This window comes from Topomyia yanbarensis, chromosome 1 (genome assembly GCF_030247195.1).
Source record: "Topomyia yanbarensis strain Yona2022 chromosome 1, ASM3024719v1, whole genome shotgun sequence".
Taxonomy (NCBI): domain Eukaryota; kingdom Metazoa; phylum Arthropoda; class Insecta; order Diptera; family Culicidae; genus Topomyia; species Topomyia yanbarensis.
In genome coordinates, this window is record NC_080670.1 from 34,704,200 (window position 1) to 34,723,468 (window position 19,269).

The window sequence follows — 19,269 nt, forward strand, 5'->3', positions numbered from 1 at the left end:
GACTTTCAGTTTTGACATAAGAGTGTCTTTTAGTTGGGGCATGCCCCAACTAGCGAACACCCAACTAACGAACAGCCCAACTAGCGAACACCCAACTAACGAATTTGCGCTGTATTAGTTACGGCGTCGTTTATGTTTTTGCGTGTGGTTCTGCGAAAACGCATTGTCTTTCGTCCTCAGTACAGTACATTTAATCAATGTAAAAAATGTTAAGTGAATTTTTTCTTACGTAAAAGTTAATGCTGAACACGAATATTGTGTTGGTTTCTCGACATTTTGAGTTTTGAAAAAAATACGCACATCAACATGAAACATACGCTTGGGGGCACGATAGGTCAGCCGTTTGTAAGCACTATAGGTCACTACTACAATGTAAATTTGAATCATTTTGACAGGAAAATTGTGCGTAATTTCGTGCGAAAAACGCACATAACGAACTGTTAGCACCGCTGGGCACGACCGACTAAACCCACCCGTAGGCAAGTATGATATGTAGATTAGGCACAAGGAGTGGGACCCAATGGCCTGAAGGTATCGCCGCTACTGATGTTTCTAGAAATCTTATTGACAGGAGACAGGAAACGATGGAAACAAAAAAACAAAAGGTACAACAGGAAGTATGAGAGCTAGTTTATTACAGATCAGATCACTATTGAATTTCATGTCGAAAGGTTAGGTTATAATTTAGATATAATTAAACAAAATTTATATGATGATTCATTTACATGAAGGTTAAAAGAAAGGACTGAAATTGATTTTTTTTGTGGATTTAATAGTATAAGTGCGGAATTTATAAAACTATACTGTTGAAGGTATGGTATAGGGGAACATGGGGAGACTTGACCAAGTGCAAAATTCTATTTTCGGCTATGGCGTCTTCTATTCGATTCTTAATTTTTTTTCAAAAATATTTTTATACTTGTTTCGATCCCTTAAGGTAATTTTGAAAGTTTGGAGTAAAAAATCCTTTCCTTGCAGAAAATATTACGTGATTTAATAAATTTGCATTAAATGATGTAATTTTTTATCAAACTTTGTATGGACATATCTTCTCGACTACTAATTACTATAAAAAGACTAACATACCATCTTAATCCTTGTGAAGCAGTGAAATGAGTTTACATAAACTGGAACATTGGAATAGTTATTACTAGAATTCGCATGAAATTGAACGCAATAACTAATGTTGGGGAGACTTGACCAAGATTTTATGGGGAGACTTGACCAAGTGGCGATCAGCTGAAGAAAGATACAAAATTCCTAATATTTATTATGCTTTGGTATCTACTGTTAATGTTAATCGCTCCAAAAAAAATCCCACCCCAAACATAAGTCTTTATATTTTAAAATTTGTAAGCAAAGTTAGCAATAGTAGGAATGATTTCGTGACGTGTGAACATGCAATGCAAGCAGTACAGTTAATCTTTAAAAAGAAATGCATTTAAAAAAATCAAAATTTATCAAATGCAACTCTTTTATATTTTTTACTGCTACCTAAAGATCTCGACAATAGGGAAAAAATAATTACAGTATGTTTTATGTCATTATTTTTTGTTATGATTTTTCAAAATTCTCTTGGTCAAGTCTCCCCACGCCTTGGTCAAGTCTCCCCGCAATGGGGAGACTTGACCAGAAAAAACGATCACAGAAAAACTTTTGTAACTTTTCAAAAATTAAATCAAAAATTTTGCAAAAAATCATGAAGACACGCAATAACTTTGCGCATTATATCTGAATAATTTTTTGGGGATTGAAGGCTTTTTTATAGATTTATGCAGTTTTAGCTGAAAACCTGGTCAAGTCTCCCCATATTCCCCTATTTTCTATAAAAAAAATTAGATTTATTAATTCCTAGTTTCGGCTCCTGGATAATAGATTCAAAGAAAGGAACTACTGTTCAGGTCAGGTGATAATGAAAAGAGACACTATTCAGGTTAGGTCTACTTAGAAGAGTGGAAAACTATTGATGTGAGTGCGATGGATTTGTTATCTAACTTAATTAAATTTAATCTGATTAAAATTAACATTGCTACAAAAAGGTTTGTGCCACTAACTGAACCGGACAAGAACGCAATTGCACCTGTTCAAGATGACGCTGGTATTCGATCAGCCCTTTAAATAATTCAAAGTTCCGTTTGAAACATTACGTGATCGCGTGAATGAAAAGTGCTCGTCATCAAAGAAAACGCATCAGATACTTCGCGTAATAATTTAATGTGTTGTCGAAGTAGATAATCGAAAAAACATGATTGAAAAAGAGAATGAAAAGAATAAAAAACGCTCTGAAATGCAAACGTGGTCGTCCCATAGTTAAGCAACCGCGTGATCCGGTATGCACAACTTCCATTCCACACTATGGCGACGACGAGGACACCGAAGAAGTTATTTGAAAGTACCAAACACAACGCAACTGCCGAAAAACACCGCTTTTCAACATTTCCTTCCGCGGTTTCATGATTGTTCACATCATTTGCCACTTTCTTATTTTCTTGCCTGAATGATGTCAATGGATTGTATTTATTATTAGTGTTGTTAATCTTTAAATAATCTGCAGTATTCATACTCTTCAAATAAAAGTTTACCCGCAGATTTTCTTGGCGTATACATTGTTTTATTTAATTACGAATATAGTAGTACTTTCGCCCCATTGGATGTAGCTTGAAAAATATTTAACCAAGTGTTAAATCATTATTGCCAAAACATTGCCAGATAAATAACCCTTTCAACGAGCGCTTGTTTGTCAAAATCAGTGTAAAAATACCATCGCATGAGCTCACAAAAAAAAACTTACCTACTTGACCCTACTCTACTCCACTTATATACACAAACTTACACTTAATCACATTCGTATACATCACAGTTTTAAAATAAAAGTGAACAACAAGTGAAAGGGATGCTGATTAGGGTTGCACCGGTACCGATGATTCCGGAAATACCGACCCATTCTTGGTACCGAAATACCAGTACTGAATGAATATAAGTACCGTAAACCGGGGTGACTTTGATCATCGGGGTGACTTTGATCACTCGAAACGTTTTTCGTAGTTCGCCTATTAAACCAGAATAGTCTACCGAATCATTTTAATTTGAAATGATTTTTATTCTAAACTTATAAATTACTGATTTGTTATACTTTTTGAGTATATTGTTTGGTTTTTGGGTACAAAAACTACAAAAAAACCGAAATTTGACTTTACCTTATTTTTACGATGCTTCGTAAAGTGTCTATTTTTTATAAAACAAATAAATCTCAGATTTGAGCAAGAGCAATAAATTACAAGCGATTTTTTATTTTCCTTTAGAGTGGGATGTGCCGAATTTACTTTTAAGAGTTTGTTTATTTTAAATACAATTTTTGTGAAACTAGTTGGCAATTATTTCAAATTATTTTAAGCTAAAATTCGCAACATTTTTTATTGCTCAATATTCCAACCTGTTAATATGGATGAAACTTTTTGTATATTGAGAAAGCACTGAAATAAACAATTTTAGTGATTTCTAAGGTTTTCAGAATCTTTTATTCTAGTTGGACACTAATTATACGAATTTTGGTTACTCGAATTTTACAGTACATTAAAATACTTTGTATAATACCAATTAACATCTATTTAACAATGAGTATCTTTCCAGAATAAGTTTAAACAAACATTTGAATGAAAAACATTGACATCAATAACTTAATGTGGGTGAACATGCAGGTTATCAAAGTCACCCCGGAATACGAAAACGGACTTCAACTTGAAATCATTTTTGGAATAATAGCTACAAGCGGACAATTTTAGGTAAAACCATCCAATCTTGTTCTCCATACATCAGTACATGGTTTAAAAATACTAAACTTTAAAAAATGTGTTGCGTCTAAAAATATGTAATCATTACTTCGAAAAGTGATCAATGTCACCCCGGTTTACGGTACCGGTATTTTCGGTACTATGCAAAACTAACATTTATGCATATAAGCCTGCTTTGAACAACGACCAGTAAGGTAGCATAAACCAATATAACTACCGTTGTATTCCAAGAACGAACGACGACATAGTACCTTAGCCTCAACCCGAATAGGGCACATAGGGATCTGATCTGAGTTTGTTATTAGCGTTGTTTGATTATATATGACTCGCATAGATAGGCAAAGGAATATGTTTCGTTATCTGGATTCTCACAGCATGAACTGTTAGACACGGGAAAAAGTTTTTTAACTAATGGATTCTAAATTGTTTTAGATATGATTACTTTAAGTAACTCCAAATTAGTACGCGGTAAATCGACGCTTATTATCATCCATATACACGGGAATCTTGGTTCAAACGCTGTTGTATTCGATGTTGCATGAAATTTTTCACAATGACGCAGCCTCGGTTAAACTTCTGTGCTTATCGCTGTTATCGCCTTTAGAAACTGTTCCACCAAGCGCACATTTGATTTGATACGAATTTGTTTAAAGTCAGCCGCAATCGCAACATAACCCTATCGTTGTGGAGCATACTAACCGATTGCTGATACTATCATTTTGTTTTGCACTGGGTGAGCAAAGAAACTAGAATTTGAGCTTTTTTGAAAAATGTGTAATAATATTTTTATTCCTCCTCTTAGTAAAGACACGTTTCACTTCTGTAATTTTCTGTTGTCATTGCTCAGTCGGAGGCACGATACTGTACTGTTGGTGCAGTCGATAAGCAACAAGGAGTATAAATTGATTGATTGGTTTATTGAAAACTATAATAGAGTATTTTTTTTTGCTTCAGCTCTGATCGAGTTTAGAACGTAGACTGAAGCATATAAAAGCTTACCAATAAAATTTATTTTTTAACATTTCAAGTCGCTCTGTTGATTTTGACGTAGGACTACGTCTTTGTTTTCGATATGGGGGTGCACTTTGCAAATTCTACAAAAATGGTCCAATTTTAAACGCATATAATTCAGCCATCTCACCATAAATTTTCAATTTTTTTGCGCTATCGCCCCGAAATACTTCTAAGAATACATTGCAATAGATAAACCCAAAAATTGTTGATATCATGACATTAAAAATTTAAATAATGTTCAACCTAGTCAAAATATCGCGCATTTACACACAGAAGATAGCGCTTCCCATGACCGACACGACAGATTTGTGTACCTAGCGTGCTACGCTTCTATGAATGACGTCATTATCGACTATTTAAAGAACGGATTTGGCCGGAAAAGCACAGTTGCCTGTTGAACGGAAGGCGGAGCAGATCACTGTGCTGTGTGTTTTCACAGCCAGTGTAGCTGAGTTAGCTGCTTTCTTTTGTGTTGTGCTCGTTTCTAGCACGCTTTTATGTTTAATATCGAACACAATTATTCGTACATAAAATCGCTTGTACATTCGAGCTCCATTTGCAAACACGATTAACATAGTGTCGTGGTACTAGTTGTCTCTATCGCTCTACTCATCAGCGTTGACTCATTTTGTTGTGTGTGCTTGGGTTCAATGTTTGAGGCGAGTGTGTAGGTAGGTATATCTAATTTGTTAGCAGGGTTACCATATTCACAGATTTTTCAATAATGTTTTAATTTCACAATTTTTAATCACAGATGGCAGATTTTTTGGCATTTTGATGAAAATTTCACAGATTTTTTGAAATATTCGGAAATTTATTACAGATTTTTTTCCTGTTTTAGTTATCACAGATAGTAAACAGATATTTTTGGCCGAAACATATTTTTATTCTGCTAATACGTACATACTACCAAGCCTATTAATGAATAAATACACTGCCACTCGAAAGACCGTTGCAAAAACGCATCTAAGTCCATATATAAAATTGTTTTCGATTCCTGTATATTTATAGTTTCGTTATATGATTAAGACCACTGCATTCGCCACATTTGTATGCATAAAAGTTACAAAAATGGCAAAATATAACTGGAAAGCTTGGTCCATACAAGAAATTTGATTATATTGTCTGAGTCTTGATTTTTCTTCACCGCTTCGGTTTTTTTACCACACACTATTGAAATTTTTATAATTTTGAAAACTGATCTTGTGCTATAAAGTTTCAGTTCCAGATATTAGCTCGGTCACGGTTTTTTGTCTTGTTTCTTCAGATCTTCTCAAATAAGTTTAATTGGATTCGATCACCTACTACAAATGAAATGACCTGATAACCAAGAAGGTTTGGTTCAATATGTAACTTTCGATGTTGTTTAGTTGTGCTTTAGCTATACGTAAGAAATATATTTGATTTATTATTACTCTAAATGTACTAAGAAAACAAATATTTTACATTTAGTAGTATAGTCCTACGTCTACAGTTCGTGCAACCTTCTGTCCTTTGCTGTCCTTTGTAGTTTTTTATTTATTTTTACAAAAACATGCCAGTACCGGTATTTTACCAGTACTACCGGTAGTGAGGGATACAGTACCGGGGAACCGGTTATCACCAAAAAGGTTCGGTACTAGGAAGCCTAATGCCTATCTTACCCCTATGGGGTGTCGCTTTTATCCGCAGTGTCTGGATAATGTCAGTTTCATTCAATTTTTTGCAACCAATATTTTTAATGGAATAAATTTTTTGCAGCTCTGGCAAAATTATGCCTTGTTAAGAGCAATCAAAACTCGAGTTCTGCGCTTGAAATATAATTGTATTGACTTTGTGATATTTTTGAAACAAACCCTACTCTGAAGCATGGTTTAATTTGACAGTGCGATAGTTAACTTTGACAGTTCTATAGCTAAAAGTTTTGCCCATGATGTAGAAAGAAAGGTGGAAGCATTTTCTGTACTTTATTAAGGTTGTCTATATTTTGCAGTAGATACTGAAGGAAGAAAGATAGGGACGAAAACAGGTTAAGTCATGCTTTGTTTGGGTTATTTTATGATGTTTACGTTTTGCGGCTATGATTGTCATGCAAAACTAGTATTAAAATATCGACATATGTTCGCACCTCTACCAATTCACGGTTTTCGCAGCTGTGTATTCTAAAGAACTATCAAAATGACAACCTTTGAAATGAGTTTAAATTTAACCATTAAAAAAATTCCTTTCAAACTGTCAAATTTTAACAAAAATTAAAGAAAAATTGCAGGATGACTCACATCCTAAAAAGAAATTCGCAGCGAATTGTTATTGAACCTCGTATTTTAGTAGTTCACTGCTACGCTCGAAAACATAACAAAAGCGAATCTTTTTTTATTTACGTAGGATAAAAGGGTATATCACGCCCCACCGGGGCAAAACGCCCCCTTCATCTCCTAGGACTAGAGATGGGCGAAACAGTTCACTTCGAAGAACCATTCCCGACTGAACAGTTCTGTAAAAAGAACTAGTTCAGATGAACCGTTCTTCCGTTCAGCTGATAATTTACTTGTATCTAGCGAATGTCTCTCAAAACATTCGATTCTTGGAGAGGAACCAAACAGATGCTGCCCAAACTATTATACCCCTGTATGCTTAACAAGTTCATCAAGGGTAGCGATTTCTTCATGATGTATAACTAGAGAAATAGAGAATGTGTTGAGTCGTTCTTCGCCGGTTCCATTCTGGGAGAGCACAGAGAGCGGTTTGTGGGACGGTAAGTCGGTTCATTTTCATTCGTTCGCCTAAAAATCGGTCCGAGAAATTCGCCAAACGGCTTTAGGTCAGGTTCAGTTCATTCGCTTTGAAGAGAATTGAGAACTACCGTTCTTTTAAAAAGAACTTCCGTTCGCTCATTCTCTTCGAAGAACCAGTTCACTTGAACCGTTCGCGAACGAATGGCCCATCTCTACCTAGGACCCCGAGATTATACGAAAAAATCAAAATGACTGAAAACAGTATAATTTCATGAAATCAACGTACTATGTTAGTTTGACATTTTTAATATTCCGCAAAACAACAATATACGTGAAAGTTTCAAAAGAACAATTTCGATGTAAGTTTCCACTATTTTTCTATAAGCATTTCAACAAATTGGGAAGAGTTCGATTTGTAAGAACTATTTCGAGCAACTTATTAGAATATATACATTCATATCAAAGTTTTTGAAATGGTTTGAAACTACGTGTGCGTGTAGAAATTCATGTTTTCACAACAGCTCATTGTCGGACAAAACGCCCCACTAAGTTCTGGATGGTATGTCACATTATTAGCACAACGGCAAAGCAAGTTTTGAGCCAATTATGAGCTTCAAATAACAGAAATACTGATTTTCTTTAGGTAAATTATGGTTCCTAACAATGTATAACCTTTTTTTTTAAATGTAAAAATTTCACCAATTCGATGACATAACGATGACATAACCTTTTTGTTGTGGGACATATTACACTGCACTGGGTGAGTCAAGAAACTAGAATTTGAGCTTCTTTGAAAAATATGCAATATTATTTTTATTTGCAAGCTTTTAACCAAAAATTTAGCAGGAACTATTTTCTAATTAATATAGCAATATATTAGATTAGTTGCTGCGGAGATCATAATGCCCAACTTTGAAATATAGCTATTTCTGTTTAAGGGGGGCATATTAGACCCGTTTACCCTATTATCGGTGAGGAATCTACCTTTTTGGGACAATAATGGCTAACAGTTAATATCAAAAACATGGAGGTTTTAAGGTACCGCAATTAGTGCGTCTGTACCGAGTAACTAAAAGCGCCGCATTTCCTCCGTTTCTCAGAAGCGATGTCACATCTCTTTTATATCCTTCACAGCAACAGTCAAAAGGAGAAATCTGCCATCTTTGTGTTTGCTGCGTCATTGCCACACTCGGGCGGACGTCAGTTCGTCCCAGAATTACGCAACAATGCCTTCCCATTTTCCAGAGCTTAACTCGTTTGGGTGTACGCATGTATCTTTCACCTTTTCCGAGAAGAAGAGTATCGAATCAATTCCAGAGTAGATCGTCCATTAACAACCCGGGGCAGGGGGAGCCTTAATTCGATTTTAATTGCATTGGAGTGCGTAACTCGTATAACTTTTTGCTGCCAGGCCGGGCCGGATTTTGTCGGTTGATTAACACGATATCGTTTGATCGCATCAGCGAGGCTGGCAAGTGCGTGCGGGGGAGGCAAACCGTGTTAGTAGCAGTTCTGTATCAAGTGCATGTCCATTGTGATTGCGCGCGAAAAGGGTCTTATATAGAGTATCGCTTTTTTTTTTGCTTCGTTCGCTGCGGAACATGGATGGTGGGTGAAATTGGATTTTGATTGATTTGCACTTGTACGAGACTGGTAATTAGCACCCGGTTGAATGAGATTGTAATTCAGCGCATCAGGTGTTGGATAAGGATTTGCATCTGTTCTGAGGTGTTAGATTAATTGATTTACGCCTGGTTGTTAATATAATGCTTCTAGGGACTAGAGTTATGTATTTGATGATTATGCCAGCGGTGGTCACGTGGGCGATAGAGTGTGCAAGCTTCAAGTTTACTGAATGTACCATTTGCCGTTTTTTTTAATTTCATAACATTCCTGCTATTCATCAGCCATAAATCTTGTTAATTATCCGTGTAAACATTTCCATCTTTAACATAACATATCTCCGATATAATAATTAAATTCTTCGTTACCGAAAGTAACCATTTCCTTCCTGTTGCTTTTCTCTACCCTCCCTTTTGCAGATGATGGCGACAATCAATCTAACACCGGCATTGTCAACCCGTCTCCGTTTGCCCGTGACAGTTTAAATCCCCTCTTCGTGACCGGTGCGGAGCGGGTAGCAAGAAAGGGACTCACCGGCAGGAACCGCAAAAACCCAAGCACGGATCCCACCACACTGCAGAGTACTGCATTGCAACCGAGAAGGCGGCTGCTGTGGGACAGGGATCCCTGTCGGATCGAACGTTTTTTCAGCAATCGGGGCTGCACCTGCGGCTGAGTGGAGTTTTAACGCAGTCTTCTCTTCCACCGCTCATCTGGGCTCTGGTCAGGCAGCATCATTGGTACCCGGGGGCAATAATCAATTATTATAAAACCGATCCATCCATGGACGAACGGGGTCATCCAGGGAACTGAGAACGACAGTTGCAGTAGCAGGATAGCATAAGCGAACCAGCTACAATACAAATCATCCCTTGTTTAAGGAGTAAAGTAGAAGTTTGATCAATCAACTGTAGTGGCATCTGCAGTGTCACAGTCATCGATGGTAAAGTTTTCTCCGTCGGACCTTGCTAGCTTAGATAGAAATGAGGGGTATCTCATTTCAAGCCGTAATTAATAAACTGTTAGAACTTTGTTCAACCAGGGCCACGGGCGTGTTTCCCATTTACATTCAAATAGGGTATGAAAAGGTGACTGTAGCAGGGCTGCTTGATGGTTCTAAGCTTGCCGTGGGACGCTGGGAAATTTCCAAACACTAACAAGGTGATATTTTTATTCATAGAATGATGATGAGCTACGGAGGGACATACAGAGATCAAAGGCCGAATCATGTAATAAAGATTGAAGCAAAAATTAGAGTAAACTATGGTGCCATAGCTAGGGGAACGGTTTATGGTGCGTGCTTGAAAAATAACGCTACAGGAGCATAAGGAAAAATATTTATTACACACACTGTACACACACAAAGACACACACGTAAACAAAACCTTAGAAACAATCCAGAACCGAGCAAACCATTTCCTGGTCCTTTTATGGACGCTAGACTAGACATTTCGCGGCTCGTAAATGAAATCACTGTGGGTAGCAGCGAGCACCGTGTGTCTTCGCCGAGTACCAGTGCCGTTCCAGGGCTTGACATTTCCGCGGTACCGATTATCATTGGTGGCACCATCGAAACGGTAGCACCGTTCGCCCTGTTGACCCTAAATCAAACGTTGAGCCACACCGTAGCCGGTGGTGGTGGTGGTGGTGTTGCTATCGGTTCTGGTGGCTCGAATGCCCTCAGTGTCGCAACATTCGGCACGGCAACAACAGCTGACTCCATCATCGCGTCAACTTTAGCCGGGAAAGCACTTGATCACGAGCCGGAGATCGACACGATCCGGAAGGTGATCATCTGTATTGTTCTACTAGCTGTGATATTCGGTACCATCGTAGGCAACATTCTGGTCTGTGTTGCCGTTTGTCTGGTACGCAAGCTGCGAAGACCATGCAATTACCTACTAGTTTCGCTGGCAGTGTCCGACTTGTGCGTGGCTTGCCTAGTGATGCCTCCCGCTCTCATGTACGAAGTGCTAGGCGAGTGGAACTTCGGCAGAGTCTTCTGTGATATCTGGGTGTCATTTGATGTCCTCTCGTGTACGGCGTCGATCCTGAACCTGTGTGCGATATCCGTCGATCGATACTGGGCCATCACCAAGCCTCTGGAGTACGGTGTGAAGCGTACTCCTCGCAGGATGATGCTTTGCGTAGCACTCGTTTGGCTGGCAGCTGGCTGCATTTCGCTGCCACCGCTGTTAATCCTAGGCAATAAGCACACGATCGGCGAGGGTGACGACCAGCGACCGTTCTGCGCCGTTTGCGAAGATGTAGGTTATCAAATTTACGCCACCCTTGGGTCGTTCTACATTCCCCTGGCGGTGATGCTTTTTGTATACTATCAGATATTCCGAGCCGCCCGAAGAATAGTGAAAGACGAAAAGCGGGCCCAAACAAGACTGGAAAATTCCCTCGCGGTGGACAAAAACCAAGCCATGCTCAAACCGCCGGAACCGCTGACTTCCGCCGGTTCGCCCCACCAGAAGAAGCTTCGCTTTCAGCTAGCCAAAGAACGGAAGGCTTCCACCACACTAGGCATCATCATGTCCGCCTTCACCATCTGCTGGCTGCCATTTTTCATCCTAGCACTGGTCCGACCGCTGATGGACGACGACTATCCGACCCTGTCGTCCTTCTTCCTGTGGCTAGGATACGCCAACTCGCTGCTGAATCCAATCATCTATGCAACGCTGAATCGCGACTTCCGGAAACCGTTCCAGGAGATACTGTACTTCCGCTGTTCCAATCTGAACATCCTAATGCGGGAGGATTTCTATCACAGCCAGTACGGAGAGCCCGGCTCGCAGCGGTTCGTGCTGGACAACGAGGGCCAGCAAACGGCACGGGAGAGCTTTCTCTGAAATGATACAATCAGTGCATCGCAATGCCAATGCACCGTACACTGCGCACCGAGCGACCGACCGACGTGAGTGACCTGCACCTACTTACAGTTCCGTATTAGCAGTAGTGTTAGTGGTAGTGTTAGTAGAAGTAGTAATAGTTGTAGAAGCAGTAGTAGAGGAGGTAGTAGTTTTAGAAAAAAAAAGTAATTTCTAAGAAATGTGTGAATGTTTTCTTTCTCACGGATATAGTACCATTGCTGAAAACTGGTACGCCACCTACTTATTTTACAGGACTTTAACCGGAGAATAGCTGTGAACCAAAATGGCTTAACAGTGGCCGTTTCTTCAGAAACAGATAGCAGTAGGCGACTGCTGAAACATTGAGTAGTGTAGCATAATGTTGAGAGCGAGAATAGCGTTTGAAGCCGGTTGATTAGTCGATCCGTATGGTCAGGCAGGAGAGGAGCATTCCCGGATACTATGACTGAGAAAAAAGGCTCATTAGTGTATTACTGTTAGGAGATATTCGAATAGATGGTAAGGCGCGCACTCGTGAAATTTAAAAATAATTAAATAATGTTACACTATTGGGGTTTTTCATTGAAAAACCCCGGGGCGGTGGATTGCACTGGTGTTGCATTTTCTAGCAGAAGAGCAGGCCACTAGACGTGTTTCATTCCCACTTCTGCTAGAAAGTGCAAAACCAGTTCAATCTACCGCCCCAGTGTTTTTCAATGAAAAACGACATATGTGTAGGATAAAAGGTTACAGTACGAGGTCCTTAAGGGAAGGTTCAAATTAATGGACGCAAAATTACGTCTCGTTCACGCAAAGCAGATTAGAGAAAAACCGGTTACCTTTCCTAAAGGATGAAACGATTATCATTACTTGTTTCAGGTGGATATGGGTGAAGTGGAAGGTTTTGATATTAGAATGGTAATATTTACATCTGTGATTTCACAAACAAGGTCATTATTCATCGTAAGTAAACTAGTTTATTTCAAATACATAGCACTATTTTAGGACGCACTGGGTAAAATCTTTTTTTTCGATAGTTGTCCTACTCTAGGTATGGAGCTGGGTTCTCGGAAGGGCTCCCCATCAGAATCACTTACTACAATTGCAGACGAGACGGAAAATGTCACTCACTAAAACACTGCTTAAGTTAATTGCAGCGAGATGTGATTCTGATCGTGATTATCAGTGTTCGGATGTAGGGACTTCGCGATCGCGTGGTAATGAACGTTACTGTGTTCACCACATTATCGAGGTGATTTTGTGTTTGCGAAATTTATGACGTAGTTGTACGTGGATAATCGCGATTGCATATTCATCTTTGTGTATCATCGAGAAGGGCTCGGGCGTTTGTAAGTTAACGTGTTCGATAATGTGAGCGGGTGCTAGCGTGTTCTAACTTCTCATGTACAAATTTGATTTTATAACCATGTGGACACATATTCACGTGAATTCTTGGATGATCGCGCGCGGATCGTGAATCTGATACTTATTTTTCAGTGTACGATTCGGGTGCTATAAGAGAGTGAGTTCTCCCATATCACAGTTTAGTGGATAGGAGCTAAGGTTCCCGCTTGAGACCGCGTTTTTAAGTTTATTAGTGCCAAAACATTCGCTTAACCATAGGGGTCTTTTAATGTTTGTGAGACCGCGGGCTTTGGCATGCGTGGGTGATCGCGAAGGTCTTAAGCGTTTGTATGTTAATGTGCTAAATGCTAGAAGAGAGTGAGCTTCCCCATATTACTAAAGTTCCCGGTCTTGTCACCATGGAAGTGTTCCTGTTAAATAACGGATCACAGGAAGCCGGTTTAGTAATTATGTAACACGGAAAAAAGTGTGCAACGCAGTTGCTGATGCCATTACGATTGGAAGAATGATAGTTGCTTACTTAATGCTCAAGCCTGTTCTTTTCACGGTGAATACTATTTTGGCAGCAGTCATGTTCAGTCGTTCAGCGATCTTCTGTTGTACTTTACTCAGACTGGGGCAATATACCCAGCTTGCAACATCCTTCTCGCGTAACACTGGTCGCCGGAAGAGCATGAACCAGTGTTGCCACCCTTTTTTAACATCTAGAACTACTAATCTGGAGACCGAACGACGCATCAGTCCACTTCGTACTTGAATAGATCGCCTTCCTGATTCGACCATCCTTCCCAGCATTAACCCCTAGTGCCTGGCTTCTAGTTTAGTGTGTATTGTTCGTAATTTATCTGAGAAGAAGTCTTAATGAAGTAACACTATTCTAAAATATACCTCTTGACACTATTTCTGAATTGAGACAAGGATGAGCCAAAATCGAATGCAGATTCCACTGACAGAAAATGATTCGGCTCAATTGTTGATTATATCCGTACAATTCGCTGACATCCTGGTTGTACCAGAAACCGCTGTCTCCCTCATGGGTGCATGACGTAGTTTGTTTACTAATAGTTCCGCGAGCAGGGCCGTGGCGTGGTCTTCTGGCAACCTTGGCGAAATATCGTTTTTGCACCCCTTTGATGTGTGTGTACATGGAAATGACATACTTATCGTGACGTATTCTATGACTTATCCTTACTAAGTCGATAAAATAGATCAAGATTTCAACGTTCTCCAAAAATTGATTTCACCACAATAGATCTAAATACTGGTCGCAGTGGTTCGTCCCCAACAACAAAAAGGCTGGAGTTTTTGGCGGAGTTCAATCGGCGTCCCATTATTTTACACTAGCGAGTGGAACAAAAATGCTCTTATGATCTGTTTCTGTATGTTACAAACTTTCTTTGCCATTTTCTAACAAAATTGATAGCATCCAGCCATACATCGAATAAAAATTGCGAACATTTTTGCTTTGCTATCCTGAGACTTGTCTTTCAATTTCATGAAAACTCCCACAATTATGGTCTCTCCTTTGGTATTCTTAAAGTTGTCAGTTTGCGACGTGCTCTAGGCCCGCATATAAATGAACTCTCCTGAAAAAGAGTCTAACTGGAATGAATGTCGAATAAGATTCGTCACCGAAGACTCCGTAGAAGTTCATCAGCATTGACCATCTTCTGATCTTCTTTCGAATCAAATAATTTGAGATTTCGAAAAAAAACTGCCATTGCTAAAATCTTCAGCCATGACAAACATCTCGAAAAATAGTCGATATAAGCTCAGAAGTGTGATATGCAGTCTAAAGCAAGCAAATTAAATTACTGACGATAAGAATTTTATTATGGACTACCAGTCTACGCACCAGCCCACAACGTTTGGATCGATGGTGTTCTCATTTTTTTCTTTTGAGCGGCCGACAAGGCAACGCTGACACACAGCCCAAACAACAGCTATTGATTTTAGTAATTTGAGATCAAACGTTCTCGTGTCGAGCGCTTCCAGGAACGCCAAAAATCGCAAATGACTCGACATTTTAACTAGAAGATCAACTTAGTGCAGAACCGGTTGGGACTTGTGTTATTACGGAACTCTTCCCGACGCTGAGGAGACTCCAAGTTTCACGGTACGGCATAGGGTTGGCTTCCCGATGATAATACATCAAGCTTACTCCACGATCTTTGCTGCAGCTTTAAGGAGGTGGCTCGCTTTACTACTCTTGAATATGGTGTGCTCCATTTATGTTTTTGTGAAACTGAGAAAATAAATGCCATACATTTCACATGGTTATGGCATACTTACTCTGACTTAAATTATGAAGCTGATCATGATTTCAATGCCACTTGGCTTGGCGTCCTTTCGTGGGTCGGGTTCGGCTCGGGCTAATGCGTTGAATAATATCAATACTGCATTGCGGAGATGATAATACTGAAGATAGGTGACTTGCGTAAGCCTAAGCTCTATTTTCACCTTCAGAAGGAATTCCAAAACTAAAATTCGGTCATATGCAACAGAATTTAAAGTCATGCTAGCAAGAATAAACACAATATTTTCTTTGTTGTCGAGACAATGTACACCCGATCTAGAGGCTGCCGGTGCTGGTTTCTATCGTCATAAAATGAGATTAAACCAATCCCATTCGCATAATCCATACTGTGTGCTGCTCAATCGGCACACCAACAGCGAATTTGCGGTAAATTATTTTATTGTTGCTTTGACAGTCAGGTGGCCTCAAAGCGCACTTAGTTCTTAGGCAGATTCGAGATCGAAATTTGTTATCGCATGTCGAACTCAAAATCGTCAAACTCAGCGTTTCAAATGCCATCTACCAATACTACCAATACCCGATGATTACGGTATTACTGGCAATGAATTGGCGGACAAATTGATAAAAGAACGCGATGCGAATGGCTTTGGTTACCCAGATTAACCACTGTCGATTAGATGTATAAGGCACAAACTTCTTCCAAAGATGCGTCCAAAAACTCCAAAGAATTTGTTGCATTTCTCCAAAAAAAATTGCAAACTCAATTATCACTCGGCTACTATTCAGCGTGCTGAGTATTATCCATGTGATCTTTGTGAATCCGATTAAGGAGCTTTATATACTCTGATATGTAACTGCCCTGCCGTAATGCGATTGCTTATCCGCATTTTTGATCCTCGATATATTTATAATCGAAGGTGTCCGTAGGGAGTTAAAACTCGAGAATATGTTATTGTTTCTAACCCAGAGCTATAGGCTTTATCCGTAGGGTTTATTATTGCTTCGCGAATGAAGAACCCGGACTGTTTAGTATTCTATTGGGTCGATGTTTTTCATTTCCTTATTTATTTTTACCTCGCTTTACCTTCCCATCAGGAAAATGATAAGATGACATGGCAAAGCACAAATCTAGATTTCTTTTCATTAGGTCCAATCTGAAAATGAGAACCCTCTTTTTTGCTTTCTTTTTCGATTATTACTGCAAAACTATGAATTTTTTTAAACATTCATCAGAATGTTTCGAAGGATCAAGGTTTTTACTAGCTTATTACGCAAACAGTTGAAGGGAAATCAGGGAGGTCACCGAGTAATTCACGGAAGAGAAAGAAAACAAAGAGAGGCTCTCTTTTGCAGATTGTACCTATTGAAAAAAAAATCTCCGAATAACATGGGCAACGTACCTATCGTGTCAATATATTCCGACTGAGATTTGTCTGCGCCATTTCCAGCTCTTACCTATCTGAATCTCCAATTCACCTGTATCTACCAAAATCCAGTGATACATACTTACACCGGATAAAAACAATCATCTCTTGAAAAGAGACGCAGTTAAAATATAGATGATCGGTAGTTGTATTCGTTTGTAGAATTCGTAGGCTAATAAAATTACACACACACACACATACGCGAAGTCGTAACCTAAATAAACAGCAATGCAATTCGTCAACAGTTAGGAATAAAAACTGTACGTGAATTCGAACCAGATTGTCAGTTCCAGTGACATGTACTGTATACGTTAGCAAATGTTGAACCAACAAGAGCATTAGCAAACTTTTGAATGTGTGCAATGCAACAAACAAACAAGCAAAAATGTTACCAGTAGTAACCATTTTAATGTCAATATATTCCATGTACAAACTAAAGCAAGAGAGAAAGAGAGAGTGGTAGTGGCAAATCGAAGTCATAAAAGCCGGTTCGAAACGTTGTTTCATCAGAACTCAGTATCATTGTGAATCACAACAGAATAAACAGTAGTAGCGCAGAAGCTAATCTAGTGAAGCTCTTTTATACAAAATCTAAATCATAAGCCTAAATCAGAACGAATCGAAGCTATCGGGGGATTAGGTACGGATTACGTGAAATTTAAGCTATTATTTATATAAACACAAACACACACACTAACCACTGATTAAGCAAGATGGCGCCTAACGACTATTTATTGATGTTACTATTTATTTACCTAGAAATGAGGGATGAGGCTCGGCGCAGCTTATCCCAGAGAAAACAAAGTAACTAATATAGAAAAATTTGAGTACTGTCTATTTACCTGTTTAGATGCGATTATTTAGGCAATTTTTCTACACTATTGAAAGTCCGGGAGAAACACTAATGGGAAGTTGTATCGGAAAGCTGAGGAGGAACTTCTACGAAAGTGTGGTTTAAGTGGACAAGTTTTAGACTGATATGTGAAAAAAATCAACGGAAGTTTACTAACCAAAACAAGGGTTAGGTTAGATTAGGTTAGGACTTTCTTATCTACCAATTTAATCTTTGTGTTCTAACAACCAGAGAGTATGTAAGCGGAGTGACGACAACTGTCAAAAATAAAACACTTAGGCAATCCATTGTACTTTTCTAATCAGCTTATTATTTTTTCTGACGCTACTCCGGTTGGTGCGACGTCCGATAATATCGTTGATTCGATCCAACATCAAAATAATCGGACTAACGAAAGATATGATTTTCTGTTCGCAGGATACAAGTTGATAAAATCTACCGCTGAATTGCCAAACAAACGTCACATGGATTGCCTAATGAACACCTGGCTGTTTGATTCTCAACGAACAAAGACTCTGACATTGTTCTAGCTTCGACAGTTGTCGTCACTCTACTTACATACACTCTACTAGCAACATGCAATCAAAATGTTTAAAGATAAGTTGTCAACAACCTGTAGGAGTACTAGTACGCAAGTTTTCAATAAATGAAAGATTCCAACACAACTATGACGCTAATTAAATACTTTCTTTGGCTCCGGCTTCGTAGCGGTTCTCCTTTAGCTTCCTTTATTCGTCCCAAATCTATTTAAAACATTAATAACAAAAAAGTGACACCCCGCATCAGCCCGAAGGCGCACTCTGTTACGTTTGTGAAATTTGTTTTATTTTACGTAATTATATGATATTTACCGTACGATGTATGTAAATATTTACCACAGGATGAATGAGTGAATGGTGATTATAATAAATTAATAATTGAAAACAAACGCAGAGTCAACAGAAACTGAATTAAATACACATGAAAATGTAGATCAAAGGAACATAACCTCTTTGCGGTTGTTATGGATTGTTACCTGTGGATGACTGCCCTCTCTCTCTCGGTTTGCGCCCGTTCGATTCGCTTGTATTGGATTGGTGGAGTGTGGCTGATCCGGGGACAAATTAACGGCTTTCCAATGACAGGTAAGTATGGTATGAATGAACGATTGAAAAAACACATTATCATCTGTATGATTACACCAGTTTGGCAGCCGCTAACCGATGATCGTTTCTGAGAAATATGGAGCAATTTTGGTAACGCATGTATACTCCGTAGGGTGTCGATAAAACAGGTCGTCCTGAATGTGTAAAACGGATAGTACAGAAAAGCTTTAGCGCCTCGACACCCTACGCAAAATTCGAGCTCAATCGGACGTGACTAAGGGGCAC

At 39.0% G+C, this 19,269-nt stretch overlaps 1 protein-coding gene across 1 annotated transcript in view; it reads left to right on the forward strand.

Moving 5' to 3' along the window:
* The window catches only part of LOC131677354 (5-hydroxytryptamine receptor 1-like), a 162,464-nt gene extending 149,900 nt beyond the window's left edge, over positions 1–12,564 (forward strand). The window contains exon 4 of the mRNA XM_058957112.1: positions 9,562–12,564. Coding sequence (XP_058813095.1) covers positions 10,573–12,000 — 1,428 coding nt within the window. The 5' untranslated portion in view covers positions 9,562–10,572 and the 3' untranslated portion in view covers positions 12,001–12,564. The remainder of the gene's footprint in view (positions 1–9,561) is intronic.
* Positions 12,565–19,269: the final 6,705 nt, after the last annotated feature.